The sequence below is a fragment of the Monodelphis domestica genome, chromosome 2, assembly GCF_027887165.1.
Source record: "Monodelphis domestica isolate mMonDom1 chromosome 2, mMonDom1.pri, whole genome shotgun sequence".
NCBI classification, from domain to species: Eukaryota; Metazoa; Chordata; class Mammalia; order Didelphimorphia; family Didelphidae; genus Monodelphis; species Monodelphis domestica.
Window position 1 is genome coordinate 343,303,816 of NC_077228.1, and position 23,593 is coordinate 343,327,408.

Below are 23,593 nucleotides of genomic sequence, written 5' to 3' on the forward strand. Positions count from 1 at the left end.
TTACATTTTCCCCACATGTTAGTATACATAGATTGATATAAATGTAGTTCTTATAGAAGAGAGTTTGAGTAAAAGAAGAAGATAACATTTTTCCCCTTTCCTTGATATTTACCTTTTCAGGTATTCCTTGCTCTTTGATTTTCGGTATCAAACTTTCCACAGAGCTCTGGTCTTTTCTTTGCAAAAAGTTGGAAGTCTTCTATTTTGTTGAATGCCCATACTTTCCCTTGGAAGTATATAGTCAGTTTTGCTGGGTAGCTGATTCTTGGTTGGAGACCCAGCTCTCTTGCCTTTCTGAAGATCATGTTCCATGCCTTACGATCATTCAGCGTAGAACTTGCAAGGTCTTGTGTGACCCTGATTGGCATTCCTTTATATCTAAATTGTCTTTTTCTGGCTTCCTGTAGGATTTTTTCTTTTGTTTGATAGCTTTGGAATTTGGCAATTACATTCCTGGGAGTTGTCTTTTGGGGGTTTAGTGTAGAAGGTGTTCTGTGAGCTCTGTCAGTGGCTGTATTGCCCCCTTGTTCTAGAATCTCTGGGCAATTTTCTTTGATTATATCTTGTATCACCATGTCCAGTTTGGTGTTTATTTCTGGCTTTTCTGGGAGTCCAATTATTCTTAAATTTTCTCTTCTCCCTCTATTTTCCAGATCTATCACCTTGTCGGTGAGATATTTTATGTTCTCTTCTAATTTCTTGGTGTTTTGGCTTTGCTTTATTAGTTCTTGCTTTAAAGCCTGGTTTTCTTTTACAGTTTGGTCAAACTGGTTTTGTAGATGCATGAATTTCTTTTGCATTATTTCCCACTTTTCCTCCCAGAGGGCTTCCATCTTTTTGGTCATTTCTGATTCAAATTCTTCATGGGTTTGTGGAGAGTTTCTATTTCCTTTGGAAGATTTTGGAGAATTTTCTTGTATATCTTCTTCTATCTGCTCTGTATTTTGTATTTTGGCTCCATAGAATGTGTCCAAAGTCGCCCCTTTCTTCTTATTTTTCTTGGTATTTTGGGGCTTCTGTGCTTCTGTGGAGTTTGTCATCTCTGAATGTGGAGGATTAGCTTTCCTTATCTCTGTCTGGTGATCAGAGGCTTTAGTCCTGGGCAGATGTTGGTTCTATGAGCTTTCCCTGGATTAAACTGAATATGCCTTACTGGAACTGGAATGGAAGGGTTGGACCACGAGGCCACACTCTCCCCCCGGCTCGCTTTCCGGAAGTTGCCTTCAGAATCGCTGGCCGTGAGGCTGTTTCGTAGGCCTGCGGGGGGGGGATGGACTGCAGCTTTCCCAAGCTCTAGGGCAAGGACTTTCACTGAGACTTGGATAGCAGGATCCAGCCCATGAGGCTGTCTTGCCCGCCCTGAGGGTTGCTGTTGTTTCGACCAGCTCTCTGCAGCGGAAGCCCCAGGCAGTAACTTTCACCCGGACTCGGGTAGAAGGCCCTGAGGGTTGTTGTTCTGAGGACCCTGCTCTCTGAGCCCGGCCGGGCTGCGGCTTCCGGGAGCCTTGGACTCTGCGCTCCTACCCCTGAGGTTCGAGTGATCTCGGTTTCTGGCTTTTGAAGGGAGCTGTACCTTTTGAACCGGGTCCAGGTCCAGGAGGAGGGTTCCCAGGGTCTGTGCTGTTGATCGTTTTGAATTTCGGCGCCTTAGGAGCTTATAGTTTGAGATCGGTTGGGAAGGGTTTTCCGGAGATCTGAACTTTAGCTTTCTCTAAGCCGCCATCTTAACCGGAAGTCTCTAGCTGTGTGACTCTAGAAAAGTCTCATCCCCCAGCCCTTACCACTCTTCTGCCCTGAAATCAATACTATTGATTTCAATATTGAAATTCATTGATTCAATATTGAAATCAATAAGTATTAATTCCAAGATGGAAGGTAAGGTTTTTTTTAAGTATGTAGCTTGTGCTTTTTGTTGGGTTCAAAGGAAAGTGCTACCAAATCATGCTACATACATGAAGAATCTAAATAGCAGCCAGACTTCAGCACATATTCACAAGCTTCCTTTCTCTCTGAAAAATAGATAGGAAAAAAATATAAGCAAGATTTGAGAAGCTCGCCAACTTCAGGGAACAGAATAAGCATTGTTGTATTATTATATATACCACTATCTACCACGCTAAGCACTTTTAAAAAAAATACTGGCTCATTTTTCCCATTATTATCCTCCAACAGTTTGAGAATCACTAGGTTATGCAGTAATCCCATGAGTGGTTCAGCCTCTACGAAGATGTTCATCATAGCTACCTATTATGAGGTTGAACTTTCTGGGAAGGGAAAGCAAAGGAGCATTGGAGAATTTATGCTTGAAGACCTTCAGTGAAAGGGAACTCAGCTTTCTCCAGAGGCAGCTCATTCCACTAGTGGATAGCTCTGATAATTAGGAAGGCTTTCCTAACATCAAATTTGAATCTGCCTCTCAGTCATTCCCATTGCCCTGAGATGACAAGTCTGGCTTGTTCACCTCTTAACAAAATTCCTGAATGAGCTTGATAATAACTTGGATGATAATGTTTTTTAGGTGAGGAAGAAACTGAGATTCTTACTGTGGTGTCAGGGAATTCAATCAAGCCTTTTGAGGTGCCAGGAACCTCTGTTTAGGTAGGGGCAAGCACCCCAAGTGTGTAAAACCCTATCCAGTCCAATACTTCAGTTGCAGAGATGTTGAGGGAGCAGAGAATATCCATACAATCTGAAGATCTTGATAGCCTGGGCATACTATGAATTTAAGATTTGGGCTTTAGCCAAGTAAGCCTTTGGATGCTAATCCTCATCTGTAAGCTCAAGACATCCCAGTAAAAGGACCAGGCCTATTGGGTAAATGACCATGCATTTGTAGTATACTTTAGAAGAAATTAGAGAAGTGTTTACCATTATTGCAATGCATGTGGTATGTGTTTTCTAATTGCTATATATGTTATCATGGGCAGCTAGATGGTATAGTGGATCGAGTACTGAGCCTGGGAGTCAGGAAGGCCTGAGTTCAAATATAACCTCAGACATTTATTAGCTGTGTGAATCTGGGCAAGTTACTTAACCTTGTTTGCCTCAGTTTCTTCATCTGTAACAATGAGCTGGAGAAGGCAAGAGCAAACCATTCTAGTATTTTTGCCAAGAAAATCCCCCCAAAAGGGATTGTGAAGAATTGGACACAACTTAAAAACAACTAAACAACAAAACATATGGTATTATGTGTTGTAGATATGTTTTATGTTTATAATAGGGTTATTATATTCTTTTTGCTTTTTTATACTTTGCCATATTCAGCATAATTTATGTGCCCAAAGTATGTTTCTACATGTGATCTAGGGATCTGATCATTGAATGCAATCTTGTTGTATAATTTGCCTTAATTTAGCATGCAGTAGTGCTGCTATTGATTCTGTGTTCTGTATTGCTATTGATGATATGCTATTATTGGTGCTATTTATATGCTATATGTTATAGCTTGTGTTATGTATTATAATGGTTGCATTCACTAACACTAACTGCTTGTAATTCTAGTATGAACTGTACAATATGCAATGCAATGGAGATAATCACTTACGACTATCTTATTAGTGACATGCCATTTGCGATTGTTTTTATTCAAGTGAGCCTCCATGGAAGTTGCAGGGACCGTAAAGGTTTCACTGAGGGAAAAGATGCAATCCCCTCCTAATTCTTCTCTAAGAAGATTAGATGAAAAGGAGGGGACAAGCATTTGAATACTGGCATGTCCATCAAGTTTCACTTGCCTATGGAGAATGCAAAAAGACCAAAAGACCTGGAGATAGAAATGATGTAGGATGGTGGACTCTGCTAATCTGGGAGGAATAAAAGGTAAAAGTGAGGAACTTGGAGTGTAGGACAAGTCTGTCTTCATGACTGGGCCTTCACTTGAGACTCTTAATATTCCATGTGAACAAAAAGGCAATAGTGAAAAGCAATAAATCTTATATATAGACACTCCTAAAAGTGATCAGAAGGTAGAATTTTCAGTTCTTTCAGTGACATAACAGCAAACAAGGAAAAAGCCAATCAAGGAGATATCCTAGTTCTTGGTTTTCCCAACTGACTGGTAATTGACATTTAAGGAGGCCCTAAGTAGAAGAACCTGAGGGGAAGATTGCTAGTTCTGAGTGAAAGTACCTAAACCATGTTCCTGAAACTCCTGGATTTTGGACTGCTTAGGTCTGAAGGAATCCATAGCCACATGAACTGTATGGCATTTATTTTTAACATTAATTTAATAATTAATTAATATTTATTTTTAATATATTTTATTTCTTCCTTTTGAAAGATTCTATTGTTATGAGCAAAGAACTATTTATAGATTAACTATTCTTTTGTGATTGACTTCTATGCTAGTGTGTGATCCCATTAAAAGCATAACACAAAAGGAAGAGGGTGAAGTTTTCCCAGTAGGTAGGGGCTGAGATAAGAATCTAATTGGATAAATCCACACAATCTACACCCATGGTCTAATGAGAAGAGCACTGCCACCCACAAAAGAGCCAGAACTAGAAGGTAGAGATAGTCAGCCCTCTGAGAATTGTAGAGTTTACCATTTTTACAAAGCACCAACTAGTGTTAGATGGAGCATCTAATTGATGGTGTGAGCATTAGACTGCCAGTTTCTAGTACTTATTATTAATTAGGACTGTAGGTTCTTTGATAGTTAAATATAAAATGAAAAGTTGGGCAATAGGACAGTTAGGTTACTCTGTGAATAGAGCACCAGGCCTGGAGATGGAGATTCCTGGGTTCAAATGTGGCCTCTGACACTTCTGAGCTCTGTGTCACTTAACCCCAGTTGTCTATTCTCAGAATTGATGGTAAGGGTTGGAAAAAAATGTTGGGTTAGGTAATCTGTAATGGCCCCAGCTACTTTTAAATTCTGTGATTTCATAACAATAAGTGGCACCATCATTCCTTGAAGAGGTATAAAGAAAAACACTACGTGCTTTGTCATGAAGTTATTACCTCTATAATAGATATTTAGTATTTCAGAATGTAAAGGATTAAATCATTCCCGATGGCTCTTCAACCACTTAAAATCTGATATGAGGGTAAGTGCCTATAAAGGAAAAAATCTGGGGTCGAGAGTCAATATCCAATTCTGCAACTAACTAGTTACATAGCCCTACCTAAGCACAAAAGGGTCAGTGTTAGGTTACAGTGGATAGAGTGCTGGGCCTTGTGGTAAAAAATGTGAAGAAAGCAGAGGAAATGTGAAGAAAATAAAAGGTCTTTAATAAGAAAAAAAATATCTCAGCTCCAGTAAGCTCCTTCTTTCCTGCCAAAGCCCAGGATAAGAACTGGAACAAAGCTCCTCCAAGCACGGGACTGATCCATTTATAGATCAAATCCCACACCAGGATGTAAAAAGAATGGAACCCTGGGGAAAACAGGGAATGCTGTGGCAGTTTTTCAAAATATACATTCCCCCTGGGATCCGTTGGGAGACTAGTCTCCCCAATGGATCCTGCAAACACAACCAAACTTATAACTTCAACTAAAGATACATACAATACAGTGTTTTCCAAGGGAAAATTACAACAATTTGGGGGCAAAAGGAAACAAAAAGTAAAAGAACAAAACCAATTAGGGGGCAGGCCCCTTTGGCACAACAGTGTAATACAAAACAAATGCATTCAACCCCCCCAAAGTTCAATTCGGCACATCCAAAAGTTCACTCAGGACCTCTTGGAGCTGCATGTGATTTCTTCAGGCATCTTTATGGCATCTCCTACGAGCAATTCATTTTCTGGATTCTGAGAGGTAGCAAGTTCCCTACCCTAAAATTTCTCTCAAAAGAAATTAAAGTTTGCAAAATTTGGGATAATAAAATGGAAAGTATGGGGTAATGGGGGAGGGGGGTCTACTTACCTAAAAAGTCCTTGGTTCCATCTGGGTCTCCAAAATTGTGGTTAAAAAAATGTGAAGAAAACAGAGGAAATGTGAAGAGAGAAGAAAAAGGGTATTTTTTTTTTAATAAGAAAAAAAATACCTTAGCTCAGGCAAGCTCCTGCTCTTCCGCCAAAGCCCAGGACAAAAGCTGGACCAAAAGCCCTTCCCTGTGCAGGATTGGTCTATTTATAAACCAATCTCATGTCAGGAGGGGGATGTCATGCTGAGATGTCCCCCAGCATACAGTTTTTCAAAACACACAGCCTAGACTCAAGAAGACCCAAGTTCACATCCAATCTCAACTGCAAGTCACTTAAACCTGCTTATTTCGGGTTTCTCAACTGTAAAATGAACCAAAGAAGGAAATGGTAAACACTCTAGTATCTTTGCCAAGAAAATCCCAAATGGGGTCATGACAATCAAATCAAACAATACCACCACCCAAACACTGGAACTTTTTGGATTTTAGATACCTATAAAATACAATATATGTATGTTACATTTTTATCTATATTTAAATATATTTTTTATATATGTATAATAATGTTCACTTCATAGGATTTCTATGAATATGAGATGAGACCATGGATGTGAAAATGCCTTACAAGGTTAGAATTACTCCTCAAATATAAAGCTGTAGTAGTACTAATAATACTATTACTATTTTTCCCCCTACCCTACAACTGAAGGCATTTAATTCATAAGAGCACATATGGGGAAACTCCCAGTATGAAAATTCCCTATACCGATGCAAATCTGCAGCTTTATAATTTGTAGTTTGGTGACTTGGCTGTGACATTGAGAGGTTAAGTAGCTTATCCAGTCATATAGCATGTATCAGAAGGAATATTGAACTCAGATCTTCCTGACTTCAAAATCATGCCATGCCATCTCTCATCCCTTTTAGTTATATCCCTGAAATGAATTGTCATGAAACCATCTTCAAAAAATGGATTAACTGGATTTATTCATCCATTTGCCAGCCATTTATTGAGCACCATCTATGTGTAAAGCATTGTGACAGTTTCTGGGTATGAAATAGAAAGTCATCCATAGATGCTCACTATCATTTTCATTCAAATATGCAGATTTTGGCATCAAGATTCATCAACAGGAAGAAAAAAGACAACTTATTAAAGTGGAAGAATTACTTAAAATAGCACAGGATGAAGTATGGGCTAAGGTAAAAGATATTGAAACCTAATAAAAATTATTATTTATAAAGTATTACCCAAGGACTGGGGTTTTGTCTTTTATGCTCTACTGTAAAATATCCTATATAATTCTTTAAAAAAAACTTTGACCTAAGTCATCTCTGCATGTGTATGTAAAGAAAAAATACCACAAGGGACACAACTATTCTGATTAGCTTGAGTTTCTTTTTGCAAACTTCTCCTAATCCTCCATACCTACCTAATACTACATAGGGGCTTAGGCCCATGTGGCTATGGATTTACACTTCATTCTGGTGGGAATCATGGAGCTATACCAAGCAATTTTGAGTCCCTCTCCCTAAACCTTGATAATCATCTTTTAAAAAATGGCTAGACCACTCTAGAGATACTCTGTCCTTTCTGTAAGTTTTTCCTTCCCACTTCAATTATGTTGATTTGAAGCTGCACAAGTGACTCACTGAATCGTTGTAAAGATGAGCAAATAGGTTTGAGATGGTGTCATAGAGATCCAGACTTGGTATCAGGAAGATCCAGATTCAAATCCCTGCCTCAGCTGCTCACTAACATTGTTATCCTGGGCAAATTTGTTCTTCTCTCTCAGCCTTGGTTCCCTCATCTATAAAATGAGGGTTATGAGAACACTAAAATGAGGATAATGAAAGCACCTACTGCACTGAAATTTTCACTGTTGTGAAAATCAAATGAAATAACATATGTAATATGCTTTTTGAGCCTTAAAGTGTAATTTCTGATTGTTATTATTATTATTCTATAGCATGTCATAAAGAAGGTTGATATATTATAAAAAAGATATAGACACTGTAAGGCTGATATCAAAAAATAAGTGTTGTTCTATTAGTGTAGGGATAAGAAGTAAAGTGGCTGGCTTGAGAAAGAACTGTAGTTTGAAGCAGAGCTGAGAGAGCATGTTAATTTCAGATGAGTCTGTTAAGACTCAGAGTCCTAACTGGATTCTTGTTGAGACTCAACCAGCCTTTGCTATTTTATAATTTGAAGGCAAAGTTAAGAGTTATAAGGATAATAGCAGTAGTTTTTATTTAGATAGTATAAATTTGGTTTAATCAGATTAGGGAGGATTAGTGTAGCCTTTGAAACACAGGAGAAGCAGTTCCTTGCAGAACCTGGGAGTTTATTTGGGTAGATTTAGAATCCCTTAGAATTAGAAATCCTTTATTTATCCTTATATATTTCAAATAAATATTTTTATTTTTATAATAAGACTCTCTAGTGTCCTTGCACCTGGCCCTGAAGGGAAGTTCACATTTGAGCTTCACTTCATCACTGAGGATATTTTTGATTACCTCTATCAAAAGCATCCAAACAGTTAGAACCTGATTGGTGAGTTAAACAGTTTTAAACAGTTTTTGAACAGTTTTTCCATCTAAATTTTATTTTATGTAGCTTGTTATTATCTTATTTTTACAACACAAATATTCTTTCAATTCTTCATCTATAAGATGGAAACAAGAAGAAACATTGAAATGGACAGATAGGTAGCCTCAGATGCAGGATTTACGATAATAGCTAGAATTTAGATAATGCTTTAGGGTTTGCAAAAAGCTTTACAGATACTTTATCCTTGCTATTGGAAGTTAGGTGCTGTTATAATAACCCCATTTTACAGATGAGGAAACTGAAGCCTATAAAGGTTAAATAACTTGCCTAAAGTTACATAGATATGTGACTGCAAAAATGTGGGTTTCAAGACTGTGAATTGCCAAAAACTGTAAAGATAACTTTTAGTGTCTTGATTTAAATCAAAAATAAGTGGTCACCATGGGAAAAATTCCCAAATATGAAATACCCAAATCAGCTGGGTTTTGTGGAGATTTTAATTAATACAAATGAAGAAATTAAGGAAAGGGAGAGATACAGAGTAAGAGAAAATAATAAGAAAAGGCTAGGGTCTAGGCCAATGGCCTAGGCCTTTTCTCTTTAAGAGAGAAACTAAGTCAGTCTTTAATCACTCACCACAAGATCTTTCCAAGCAAAACTCTAGTGTTCAGAGACCGAGCAGCCTCCCCTGACTCCTGACCTCCAATTCAGCTACCAAAGCTGAACTAACTCGAACTACCTTGAACTGGTTCAGACAGCTTCTTTTAAAGAGAAATTTCTCTTGTGTCACCTCCCCTAAATTTTCACATCTACCAATCACAGTAGACGATTTTCCTAGGACAGCCCATTCTCAGTTTTTAGTTCTCACCTTCTCTGGGTAGATTATATCTTCTGAGTACTTCACATCTCTTTGTTAAGCTTGCCCCTTGTAAGTTGCCTGACCTTTTAGTGATTAATTTGACCTTCATGGGTACTTAGCACCCTTTTGTATTGGATCTAAAAATAGACCTAGCTTAAGGGCTTTTGCCTCACTATAAGTATGGGTTAAGTACTTTTTCATTGTTCAGTAAGGAGTTTACAACTTTATCTTCCCCTAAAGTATGCCTAAGTATGGGTGGAGTAATGTTAGAGTTCCCAATACATTCCTGACCAAGTACCTCCATTGTTTAAATAACCTTAACCATAACTTTAAGATAATGTTCCAAGGTAGAGTCTGAGAAATTTTAAGATTCACAGATAGTGAATGTCTGAGGCTACATTTGTACCCTAGTCTCCCTAACTCCAGACCCAGCACTGCCCATTGCATCACTCTGATAAATGCCATCTATTTAGACTAACCTCTCATATTTTGGGCAAGTCTGCACTATTCAGTGTCCCATAAGAATATGAGTTACAGAATGGTTGCCAATATACTTTGGTGTAAAGGAAGTTTCTACAGTAGGAATCTTCCACACTATATAGGATTGACCTGGGAATAGAGGTTTGGAAAAGGAATTATTGGTAGACAAAAGTAATCATAGAGTTGAGATCTGGAAGGACCATGGAGGTTCTTTAGTCCAACCCTAAATAAAGAAGGCTCAGTTTGGGGATGAGGGGAACATATTTCCTCATGGGAAATATATGGACCAGACTGAAGGCCAAGCTGACTTCCTGTTATAGGTAAATATAATTCTGAGTCAGTCAATCATAAGGTGATATACTTCTAGATATATTTGTCAGTTAGATGTTTGTGTGACAATGTATTGGAACGAAATGGTTTTTAGTAGTTAACATATTTTGTTCATTTGGGATGAATTTTAGAATTGACAAATTGAATGTAAGCAACAATAATAACTGATATTTATATAGTACTCTAAGGTTCATAAAGTTCTTAATTTGCATTATCTCATTTGAGGCTCACAATAGCCCTTTAAGTTAATAATAACAATAAGTAATAGTAGCAACATTTTACATAGCACTTTAAGGATCACAAAACACTTTACTTATATTATTTAATTGGATCTTCTTAACAACCCTATGAGGCAGGTGTAATTATTATCCTCATTTTTTAGATGCAGACACTGAGGCAGACAGAGATTAAATGACTTGCCTATGGCCACACAAGAAGTAAGATAGCAGTAGAATTTGAATCTAGATCCTAAATTTAAATCCAACACTTTATCCACTATACACACACGTGTTGTCATTCTCATTTTATACACAAGTAAACTGAGGCTGAGAGAGGAGATTAAGTGAGTTTGCTCAGGGTCATTTACTGTCAGAAGCAGGATTTGAACTGATTTCTCCCTAACCTCAAGCCTAGAATTCTATCATAAAATATAAGTTGTTGAGTGGTTCTATAATTCACAGAAGAGTGTTTTCAAGATAAAGTAGCCATCATATGTGTTGGTTATATTTAGGAACATCTTTATTCAGTAATTTCAGTTGTGTCCAAAGTCTTAGTACAATTTTTAAACTTTAATGGATTTGATATTTATTTAACTGTGTCAGACTTGGATCTATTCAATAGAGAAAAAAGACAAAAAATTGAAACTATTCCTGAAACCATCTTAGGGAGTTCACATTAGATCAAGGATTATAATGCCCAACTATTTATGGAAGGGCTGGCATCCCTTGGTCTAGAAAGAGCCTGTCACCTTCCCTCAAACCTGTGAATGAATTGTCCCCTGGGGAATGGCTTTTCTTACAGGGAGAAGTAAATATTGCTCCCTAAACTATAATTTAACAAAAGAACTAGTCCTTTGGGCATCAGGTTCCCAGTTGAACAAATTAAGGCCATTGGGGAAATATCTAGTTAGAATTTGGAAAAACAGGCATAAGGGAAGGCAGTGATGAAGATAGTTGACAATTTTCAGTAAGGGCACATCAATGTTATGATATGATGGAATGGTAAGCAAACAGGATTTGGAGTTGTAGGAACTGGGTTTGAAGTCCAGTCCTGATACCTACTTACTAACCTTGAACCAAAAGTGATTCTCTGGGCTTTGTTTTGTTTTGTTTTGTTTTTATCTGTAGAGTAAGGGCATTGAATCAGATTAAGCTTTTAAGATCCTTTTCATTTCTATTTCCTTGGATCCATCATGGTAGAATGGAAAGATCTCGTATTTGTAGTGGGAGAATTTGGATTCAAATCCTGATGCTATTTTCACCTTGTAAGACCTTATATAACTTGCCACTTTGAAATTCAGTTTCCTCATCTGTAAAATGGGGGAGTTGACTGATTTTCAAAGTCCCTTCTAGCTTTAAACCCATGATCTTATGATTGATGATTTTTGGGGAACCCACATCAAATAGAATAAGGAAGCTTTATACTGAGAAGAATTGACTGAAGAAACTGGACAGCTTCATTCTTCTTCCTGGTCGGGCTATTCCTGTCATGGAATGTGTTTTGAGAATAGACTAGTTTCCCAACTGATATAAAATATCAGCCTAAGAGACAGAACTTCTTTCTAGGGAGCAGACTGGATGTAAAATATGTCACCAGAGGGAGATAAGAGTCCACAAAGTAAATGGGTGTGCAGTTTTCTCTGCTAGCTGTCAAAATCCTCCCAAGTAAGATCTGCTCCACTCCCCAGGATAATGGCAAATTGACTTTGTCACTTCTCAGAATAAATGAATGGATTTTCTTAAATAGATCTCTCTCTCTCTCTCTCTCTCTCTCTCTCTCTCTCTCTCTCTCTCTCTCTCTCTCTCTCTCTCTCTCTCTCTCTCTCTCTCTCTCTCTCTCTCTCTCTCTCTCTCTCTCTCCCCCTCCTCCTTCCCTCCCCCCCCAAAGGCTGAGGCTATGACAGATGAGGCTGTGAAAAAAGCAATCAAGAAAGTCAAAGCAAAACACCTGGAAGAAATAGAAGTTTTAAAGGAAGAACATGAGCAAATATTGAAGGTTTGGACTGATTTGTTTGGTATACTTGTAAATTCACTTAAGACAGTGGGAGAAATATCTAGCTAGTGGTATGAAACAATCATATAGAAGACTGAGTCAGTGCTTCTCAGAGAAAGGGTGGGGAGGATGATGGGATCACAAAAGTTTCAAAAGTGATAGTAAGAATAGGAGGAATAGAGGGAAGAATCTTTCTGAGTCCAATAGCAAACATCTGGGCAATGATGGGAAGAGCATATCCACCTCTAAGGCTCTCTCCTTGCTTTTCCCTTTGAGGTGGGTTGCCATGCTGAAAGGGAAGCTAAAAACCATAGAGCTTCACAGGGTAGGCATGACAAATTTTAGGCCAATGAAGAGATAGCTTAAGCATATTTTCCTGTGGAGACAATCCAGGTCCCACAAATTCCTAACAATACCCTTCTGAGGTAGACAACTCTTACTATTCCTATTTTGTAGATTCTGGAATTAAATGCCAGAGAAAGCAAGTGATTTGCTCTTGGTCACATAGCAAAGATGTATTGTTAGGAATTTGTTTGTAAAGTGCTAATTAAATGAGAGATTCAAAGGGAGAGTAATAAAGCGTGAATATCTGAGAAATGAATCTTGCAACTACAGAGTTCACTTTGCATGACAACATAGACAGACCAGCTTGAGGGCTGGGTATTTTTCAGACTCATTTATGTCTCTCAATAGCTGTTTGGCTTTTATTTTTGTTTTTGTTTACTCTTTTTACAATTAATAGTATTTTCCCTCCATTTTACTTTTGGGCCACTACAGTAAAGTTTTACTATCAAGCATCAACAATAGAATTATTTTACAATACTGACCCATAACAGCTTAAAGTAGTGAAAAGAATAACTGCAGCTGGGAATAATTTAATGGGTATATAGTCTCATGCTTGCTTTGGCCTTCTAGCTTTTGGGGGATGTGACTTAGGCATTCAATGCCTCCATTTACAAATCTAAAAATGGGGATACTTAACCAACCTAAAGGACAAATGATATGCCATATGTGAACATAGCTTTGAAAGGTTTGGGACACTCTGAAGATGTTGAGTGGTTCTGTAATTCACAGAAGAGTATTTTCAAGATAAAGTAGCCATCACTACATGTATTGATTATATTTAAGAACACCTTTGTTGTTCAGTCATTTCAGTCAAGTCTGACTCCTTGTGACCCCATTTCCAGTTCTTGGCTGGGATACTGATATGGTTTGCCATTTTCTTCTCTAGCTCATATTGCAGATGAGGACACTGAGGCAAACAGGGTTAAGTGACTTGTCTAGGGTCACACAGGTAGTAAGTGTCAGACTAGATTTGAACTCAGGAAGCTGAGTTTTCCTCATTTCAGCCCTGGCATTCTATCTACTATGCCTCTTAGCTGCCTTCAGTATTATCTGGATGAGTTCAGACCAGTGGTTGCTTTTACCTTGGGAACAATGGGAACTATGACCAATCTAAGCTCAACCTCTATCATGTAATAACTTAGTCCAGGGGTGGCTCAGTAGATTGAGAGCCAGGACTAGTGGCAGGAGGTGCTGGGTTCAGATGTGGCCTCAGACACTGGGTAAGTCACTTAGCCCCCTCTGCCTAGCCCTTACCACTCCTCTACCTTGGAACCAATACATAGTATTGATTCTAAAATAGAAGGTAAAAAAAAATCACTCAATCTATTAAATTCTCAAACTTGTTCATTTGTTAGGAAGCCAAACTCTACTCTCTAGATATCAAAGATCCCCAAACTAAAGATTACCTCCTTAAGATGCTGATGACTCTTAATTATACCTGTTTTCCCTTACCTTTACTCACATCTTTAGCACCTAGATGTCTTTTGTAACTCCTGAGGTTTCTCTCATATAAGAGTGAGTGTTCATATAGTGCCTTTTATATGCCAGACACTGTGCTAAGTGCCATATATAGAGATAGATAGATATAGATACATATATATGTGTGTGTATATATATATACATATATATATATATCAATCATTTGATCTTCATTATAATCCTGTGAGGTAGGTGCTATAATTATCCTCCATTTTGTAATTGAGGAAATGGATGCCAACTGAGGTTAAATGACTTGCCCAAATTAAAACAGCTGGTAAGTATCTGAGGCAAGATCTGAACTCAGATCTCCTTGACTTCAGGCACAGCACTCTGTCTATTGTACCACCTAGCTGCCTCTTGTGGGTACTCAGAAATCCAACTCAAGCTTCAGGTACTTCATGAGTTATCATCTGCTCAGAATTATAGTCCCTGAGCCACCATCAATGTATTTCTTTTACTAGGCCAAATAGGAGATGCATTAGTTCAAACAAAGGACATCTAATCAAACAGCATAGGAAATTAAGTGATAAAGAATCTCCATACACAGAGCTATACACTTAACAAGTTACCATGTCAACTGTCAGGGAGGAGAAACATCTAGGGAACATGCATGGCTAGGAAACATACAGAGAGGTGCAGAAGTTTAAGGAACATTTCGAACCAAGGAATAGGTTGGAAGAGCCATATGGGTAAGGAATTCATTTTTTTCTTTTTTTATATAATTTCTTTTTTTAAAAGTTTATTTTATTTTATTTAAAATATTTTTCCATGGGCTTCTTGTCTTCCTCCCTTCTTCCCTCCCTCTTCCCAGAGTTGACAAGCAATTTTACTGGGTTATATATTTATTATCACTCAAATCCTATTTTCCATATTATTCATTTTTATAATAGAGTAATCTTTTAAAACCAAAATCCCAAATCATGTACCCATAAAAATAAGTGATAAATCATGTTTTTCTTCTGGATTTCTACATCCATAGTTCTTTCTCTCGATATGGATAGAATTCTTTCTCATAAGTCCCTCAGAATTGTCCTGGATCATTGGATTGCTTTTAATAGCAAAGTCAGTTACATTTGTTCATCCCACTATGTTTCAGTTACTGTGTATAATGTTCTCCTGGTTCTATTTATTTCACTCCACATCAGTTCATGGAGATCTTTCCAGTTCTTATAGAAATCAAGCAGATCACCATCATATACTACAATTTGTTCAGCCATTCCCCAATTGAGAGACATTCCCTCATTTTCCAATTTTTTGCCACCACAAAAAGCATAGCTATAAATATTTTTGTACAAATAGAACCTTTCCCATTTAAAAAAAAAAACTCTTTGGGATACAAACTATTACTGGATCAAAGGGCAAGGCAGTTTTTTAGAGTCCTCTAAGCATAATTCCAAGTTGCCCTCCAGAATTGTTGGGTCAATTCACAACTCTGCCAGCAAGGCATTAGTGTTCCAATTTTTCCATATGCCCTCCATCATTTATTATTTTCCTTTGCTGTCATATTGGCTACTTTGCTAGATGCAAAGTGGTACTTCAGTGTTGTTTTGATTTGCATTTCTCTAACCAGGGATTTAGAACATTTTTTATATTCTTATTGATAATTTTGATTTCTTTATTTGAAAACTGCCTATACGTATCCCTTGACTAATTGTCAATTGGAGAATGATCTGATTTCTTATAAGTTTGACTTAATTATTTATATATTTGAAAAATCAGACCTTTGTCAGAGAATTTTATCATAAAAATTTTTACCAATTTGTTGTTTCTCTTCTAATTTTGGTTGCATTGGTTTTGTTTGTACAAAACCATTTTTAATTTAATATACTCAAAATTATTTATTTTACCTCTTGTGATGTTCTCTATCTCTTGCTTACTCTTAATTTTTCCCTTCCCTATATATCTGACAGGTATACTATTCCATGATCACCTAATTTACTTATAATATCACTCTGCATGTTTAAATCATATATGGGAATTCATGTTTCTAAGGTACTTTCAGGCCAGCACAACTTAGGCTTAGATACTGCAGAGCCACCTAAGCCTTGTGGAAACCAGGTTTGCTGACACACTGAGGTTCTCAGCTGTTCTGTTCTCTCAGCTGGTTAGAGTTGCTTTCTTCTTCTTGCTACCACCTGCTCTTTCTGGTGGGGAAGCTTTTTTGGTCTTCTGTTTATGTCATACCAGACAAATATCACTTCATTTTTAACAGAATGCTGTATTCATAGAATTAGGGATAGGCAGAGACAAAACAAAGCTGGATCTCAGCAAGATATTTGGTAAAGCCATTTATATACTTGTGGTCAAGATGGAGAAGAATAGACTCGCTTCAAGAGAATAAACATTAAGTGCTTGTTATATAAGGCATTGTTCTAGGCACTGGAGATACAAAGACAAAAACAAAGTAATCACTACCCCCAGAGAACTTATACACTTTGGAGGGCTCACCGACATACAAAAAAAAAGAAGCAACAAGGAAAATTGAGGAGGGAGAGGAAAAATAACAATGGAGAGGATCAAGAGAGGTTTTATAGAGAAGATGGCATTTGAACTCATCCTTGAAGGAAGAAAGAAGATCGAGAAGTCCACTCCAAGTAAGAGGAATACTTTATGCAGACATGTGAGGCATAGAGTGTGGAGAACAGGGAATAGCTAGTAGTCCAATCTGATTGGAACACAGGAATTTAGGAGGAGAAGAAGGAGGAGTATGAAATAACACTGAAAATGTAGCTTTCAGAAACTCTGGATTTTTAAAATCTAAGCTAAGTTTGTATTTTATCCCATAGGGAGGGTTTTTGAGCCAAAGAACTCTTAGACCTGTACCCCAGGAGGGTAATTTTGGGGAGCTATGTGGAGGATGGATTAAAAAGGAAAGAAACTGAAAACAGGGCAACTAATTACAAAGCTGTTAACTGTACCTCAACCTTAAAAGAAAAAATCTTCTCTAGACCTTACCATCTCTTTAAGGATAATAGTCCTTAGTAATAGTAATAGTCCTTAGTAATAGTAATTCTCACTCTTCTCAGTCAAACTCCTAAAATAAGCTGTTTATACTTCTTGCTTTGACTTTCTTTCTTCTCATTCCTCTTTTGCAAACTGGCTTCTAACATGATCACTTAACTGGAAATACTCTCTTCAAAGTTATCAGTGATGTCTTAATTGTCAAATCTCATGGTCTTTTCTCAAACCCAATTCCTTCTAGTTGTTCAGTTATTTTTAGTCCTGTCTGACCCTTCATAACACCATTTGGAGTTTTCCTTGCAAAGATACTAGAGTGGTTTGCCATTTCCTTCTCCAAATCATTTTACAGATGAGAAAACTGAGGCAAACAGGGTCAAATGACTTGCCCAGGGTCACATAGCTAGAAAGTTTCAGAGGCTAGATTTGAATTCAAGAAGATGAGTCTTGGCACTCTATCCACTACTCTACCTAGCAACTCTGGCCTTCTTGCCCTATATTCTATATTTTACACAATTGATCACCCTCTTCTCTCAGATACTATCTCTTCTCTGAACTATTGAGGCACTATCTCATCCTGGTTCTCCTTCTACCTTTTAAATTATCCCTTCTCTGTCTCCCTTGCTAGTTCACCATCCATGTTCCCTATTTGAAGGTATTTTCAAAAGTTCTGTCTATGCCCTTCTTTTCTTCTGTTACTTTACATTCTTTTGGTGACCTCATCAGCTCTCGTGGGTTTAATGATCGAATCTATGAGAAGACATCTCTAGCTCCTGGATTTCCCTTGAATTTCAATCCTATGTCATCAGTTGCCTCTTGGATGCTTCAAACTGATGGTTCTAGAGATATCTCAAACTCAATATAAACAAAACTCATATGATAGAACTCATCATATTTTACCCCTCATCAAGCTAACCCCTCTTCTAAAATCTCCTATTTCTAAGATACCACAATCCTACCAAATCCCCCAGTTTCATGACCATTATGCTTCCCCTCTCCCCTTTGACTTATTCCTCAATAAGAAGCAGAGTTAATACTGATAGAGTAGATAAGGGTATGTTGTCTTTCTCCCAGTGTCAATTGAGTTTGAGTCTTGGTAGCAGGGAGTGTAGTTCAATCAAACGTTTTGAATTTCATCATATTAGGATCATGGAGCTAAAACTAAAAAGTATCTCAGAGATTATCTAATCTAACCCCATTATTTCATAGATAAGCAGACTCAGAAGGCTCAGATTTTCCCTACTACACAAGTAGTAAACTTCAAAGTTAAAATTCAAATCCATGCTTTCAGATGCCAAATATAGTGCTCTTTCTACTATGTGGCTGGTCTAACCAAGGTGAGCTGCTAACAGATCATTTAACTTGCCTGAAACACTAAATAAATCCAAATGTGTTACAGCGTGCATCTATTTGGTATAAATACTATCTAATGTCTATAATAATATCTCACTGGATCTATGTGATACCAAAGTATCAGCTATTTGGAACACAAGCCCACTGAACAACCCAAAGATATTAGTAGCTGCATAGTAAAGAAGGTACTTTACAAAGTTATGAATGCCTCAAATTCTTACTAAGAATTTATTTACTCTTATTTAGCCTCGGTGCTATCTAAGTCATCAGGTTTTAAGGGTAAAGTTTATCAGAAGCAGTAAATTAAAAGTGAGGCTAGAAGCTACTACAGACAATTTCATTGACAGAGAAAAGAACTGGATAAAACCAAGATGGTAAAGGCAAGAGTTCAGCAGCTCTCCCAATATTCCCCCTCAAACAACTTTAAAATAATACCTCAAATCTAATTTTTGAGTGTCAAAGCCAACAAAAAGTCATGGTGAAACATTTTTGCATACTATGGCAAATTGGGAGGTTTGTAACATTGGAGTGGGGGTTGGTCCAGAGTGCATTGTACCCCACTGCAAAACCAGCAGCTGCTAAGGGGCAGCTGCAACTGGGAACTGAGGAAGTTCTTAACCCACAGGAGGTTGGGCAAATGTTCAGAAAGAAATTATAGGGAACATTTTGTTGATACTGGGTTCAGGACCTTGTTGCATTGCTCATACACAATTCCAGGTTACAGTTCCAGGGTGAAAAAGAACACTAGCACGTTTGGCCACATGGGAGAAGAGCCACGGTTCCAGGACATAGAAGTGCAATTGCTCATGAGAAAGCAGGGGCCCTAATCTGGAGAGAAGGGCCTTAATCTCAATCCCAAAGCAGAAAGGAGCACTAGTGCTTCCAACCATAGGAAAGCAGAGATCCTCTTTCCAGTCCCAGGATCAATAGGAGTGCTAGCATTGGCAGCTACAGGGGAACAAGATCCCTTCCTGGGTAAAGACCAAAGCACAGGTTAGGAGAGCAATGACCACACTTTCCTTTAGATCTTGCCACCTTAGAAAAGCACTAAAAGGCTAAAGACCCAAGAATTATCTCTGAAAATAGAAGCATGAAAAACTCAAAGTTTGGGAAAGTGCCTCCTCCACCTCAGAAGCAGAGCCCAATTTTAACATAAAGTTAAAAGTCAAGAAACAGGTTGGAAAATTGAGCAAACAACAACAAAAAGAGCATGACCATATAAAGCTACTATGATGACAGGAAAGATCATGTCACAAACTCAGAAGAAGACAACTATGTCAAAACAGCTATAAGCAAAGCCTAAAAGTAGAAAAGATGTGTGAATTGGACATAAATCCAATAAAATAGAGTTTGAAAAGCATTTTTAAAATCAAATAAGAGAGGTAAAGGAAAAATTGGAAAAAGAAATGGCAGTGATACAAGAAAAGTATGAAAAGAAACAACAACTTGGTAAAAGAGAGAGATAAAAGAATAGACAGCTGACAGCAAAGAGTGGGAAAGGGAGAAGGGAAGGAAGGATGGAAATAAAAAACTCTAAAAAGTATTTCTAAGAATTAAAAGCCTTTCATTGAATTGGTAGATTATTAATAGGCTGTTGTTTGGATAATACTGTATTGTTGACATTCACAAATATATATCTATATATGATTCATAATTATAAATATATGAAATATGTTCATAATGTTGATTCTGATTTGCAAAAAAAGGTTTATTAGAACAGAACATGTATGTATTTTTTAAAATAGGCATGGGAAATATATAATACTTGTAAGATTATAGTGTCATAGTTGAAAGGGACCTCAGAGATGACTTATTCCAACCTTCTTATTTAACAGATGAGGAATCTTAGGCCCAGGGAGACTTAGTGTCCTACTCACAGTTATTGAGGTAATAAGAGGGCCCCAATCAAAATGAAGAATAGCAAGTAAGTCCTATAGAGTCACCAGGAAGTCTGCACGTCCTAAGGAAAAGTCTGTTACCTATAGCGTCATTCATATGATCACAGAGCTAGAATTTTTTTTTTTAGCTCTTACTTTCTGTCATAGTAACAACTCTTAAGATAGAAGAACAAGGGCTAGGCAAATAGTGTTAAATGATTAATGTAGGGTATAGCTAGGAAGTGTCTGAATCCAGATTTGAACCCAAGTCCTCCCTACTCCATCCCTGGTGCTCTAGCCACTATACTACTACTACTGTCTCATAGATCTAGAATTAGAAGGGATTGTAGAGGTCATCTAGTCCAATCTACACTCTTTTAGAAATGAGGGTGCTAAGGCTCCAAGAGGTGAAAGAGGTAGCAGAAAGTGACCAAGTAAGGATTCAAAAGTCTTCTGGTTCCAAATGCAATGCTTGTTATACTCTACCATACCCCTCCTAAACATGGAAAGTAACGTGCATAAAGTATAAAAAAATCACTTTAAAGTACTATCTTAGTGCCACTGTTGACACTGCTCTTATCATAGGAAACACTTTAGCTATGGCATCTGGAAATGGTATCTTCCTTATATGTATTTATATAATTTGAAGATATAACTCAGCACCATCTACCTTTTAACTCTTTTTTTGATGTTCCTTAAGCAAGCAGTGAAAGAAGCTAGAAAAGAGGTGAAAGAGTTCATGGAAGCAGAAATGAGAAGAGAAAACCTGGCTGCTGAACAGCGCATGGTTCATAGAATCCAGAAGATTCTGAAGGAGTGCCATACTGAAAAGATTCAGGCAATAGAAACGGTCAGAGCTGAAGAACAAGAAATGGCTATGGAAGCACTAAAAGAACAGAAGAGGTAGTCTTCAAAATCCCTAGGCAAAGTCCCATTTTTTTCCTACCCGAACACTTCTGAATAAGTGATAGAATACTTTCTGTTCAGATTCCTCTAAGTAACACATCTGCTTCAGAAGTAGTCACCATGAGATAATAGTGTGAGTAATGAGTGACATCCAAGGAGTGACCATTCTTGTTCATAGTTGAGGTGGAGTGAAGGAATATGGGAATTGAGAGATTGAATAGTAGTATAATTCAAACCTCACCTTCTTCTACACAAAGCCTTTCATATTGTCTCCCAGCTACAAAAGCCCTCTCTCCCTTCCTTCCTTATATTGAGGAGAGGGATAGGGACTGGACAACCTGTCATTTCATTAGTTTTCTCAAGTTCGAAAACTCCTTTTATCAGTGCAGGTCAGTACTATCTCTGCCACTTAGAGCAGAGGTCAGCAAACTAGTAGCCCAAAGGCTAAACTATTGCCAACTAAGAATGACATTCACAGTTTTTAAAATTAAAGTTTTATTATATTTAAAAGTCTAAAAACTGTACCAAGTTCACAACTTAAAAAAAAAATAAAACCGGGTAGCTGAGTTTGTTCCTGGGAAGTAGTTTGCTGACCTCTGTCTTAGAGAGCTGCCTGGACCCACAGAGATGTTGTTACTTGCCAGAAGGGGCCATATAGCTAGTATGTGTCAGAAGTAAAGACTTAAGCCCTCTTGGATTTCAGGATGGCTTTGTGCTTTTCCATACTTCCTCTTTTGTCTTATTTTTATTTCCCTTTATCCTTTTGATATTTATTCTCAATATACTTACATAGTTGTCTTACTCACTAGAATGTAGGCTTCTTGCAAACCTGGAATTATTTCATTGTTTGTATTTGGACCCCTGGTACGAAGGACAGTGTTTGGCACAAAGGAGGCACTGAATTCATGCTTACTCATCATTGATGTATGAATTGATTATTTATTGATTGATTTACAACCTCCTAATAATCCAAAACTGTCATTTTTTTTAAGGAAAAATGAGGAGAAAATTATAGAAGCTGGAATTCTTTCTCACAAGAATCTTGAAAAAAGTATAAAAGAAGTTGCCAAAGCCACAGAGCACCAGATGAATATCAATTTTAGCCTCAGCCAAAAGAAGAAGGAAGAAGAAGTGAATGAAGTGCTGAATGAGGCGGAGAAAGTACATAGGGCTTCCATAAAGAAAGTTGCCAAAAAACTGACGGTTATTGAAGGTGAGCTGCAGGAGAAGACTGAGCAGCTGGAGAACATGACCCACTGGAAGGACTTCCTGGAGGAGGAGCTCCTGGAAACCCGTGAGGCATTTCAGAAATACATCAATTTTACATATCCTACACTTTCACCAGGGCAAGCAGATTTCATTCTACCACTAAGAAAGAAACCACCCAGTGACTTAGAGGAATCCATTGCAGTCACTGAAGAAGTCCCCATTGGAGAGGACTCTGAAAAGTCTGAAACATCTAAAACATTTGAAAAGTCTGATAAGTCAAGTTTTCTTTCACCCACCCAATAAATTCATTCAATAAGTTTTCCCCAAGACCTCTTAGGTTAGGCAGCTAGGGGATTTAATAGCTGGAGCACAGGCCTTAGACACAAGAGGTGCTGAGTTCAAATTTGACCCCATACTTCCTAGCTGTGTGATCCTGGACAACTAACCCCAGGTGCCCAGTTCTTATCACTCTTCTGCCTTGGAATACTTAACATTGGACGCAGTAAGTAAGACACAAGGTAAGGGTTATAAAAATATATATTTTTTTAAATACTTGAAGCAAAGCGTGTGGAATCAAGACCTTATTTCAAGTCAGCATCAGATATTTGGTAGTTGTTCAGTCCTAGTTACAATCAATCAAACAACACATTAAATACTCTGCCAGAAACTGTGGTAAGCATTGGAGATAACAAAGAAAAGGAAGATAATAGGTCATGCTTTTGAGGAAGGTGCATTCTTTTTTTTTTTAATCTGAATTCTCTTTATTTTTGATTTGTGCTTTTTTCCTCAGTTTGATTTCACCAACATTATTACTACTTTGTGTCAGAGCCTGTGCTAGGTGGTGGGGATACAAAGACAAAATGAAAACAACTCTTGACCTCAAGAAACTTATATTCTACCTTTGGGATCAAATAACTAAGTCCAAAATAATATCTGGTGGAAGAGATCACTGAGAGTCAGAGAGATCAGGATGACTTCTTAAAGGAGGTGATCCTGAGCTGTGTCTTTTAATTCAGGATTACACTTCCTATCATTCATTCAACATTCATAATTAATCATTTAACTAATATATTGGGCCCTTACTGAGGGAAAGGTACTAGTGTACCAAAGGCTACCCCCTATATGTGGTCTGGAAGTGTCATTGTGTGGCTTAAAAAGAAACATAA

The 23,593-nt window shown here is 37.6% G+C and overlaps 1 protein-coding gene across 1 annotated transcript in view; it reads left to right on the top strand.

Annotated features, from left to right (window-relative positions):
* C2H6orf163 (chromosome 2 C6orf163 homolog) overlaps positions 1-22,748 on the top strand; it is a 35,149-nt gene extending 12,401 nt beyond the window's left edge. The window contains exons 2-5 of the mRNA XM_007484301.3: positions 6,978-7,072; positions 12,196-12,303; positions 21,013-21,215; positions 22,211-22,748. Coding sequence (XP_007484363.1) covers positions 6,978-7,072; positions 12,196-12,303; positions 21,013-21,215; positions 22,211-22,730 — 926 coding nt within the window. The 3' untranslated portion in view covers positions 22,731-22,748. The remainder of the gene's footprint in view (positions 1-6,977; positions 7,073-12,195; positions 12,304-21,012; positions 21,216-22,210) is intronic.
* The last annotated feature ends 845 nt before the right edge of the window (positions 22,749-23,593 follow it).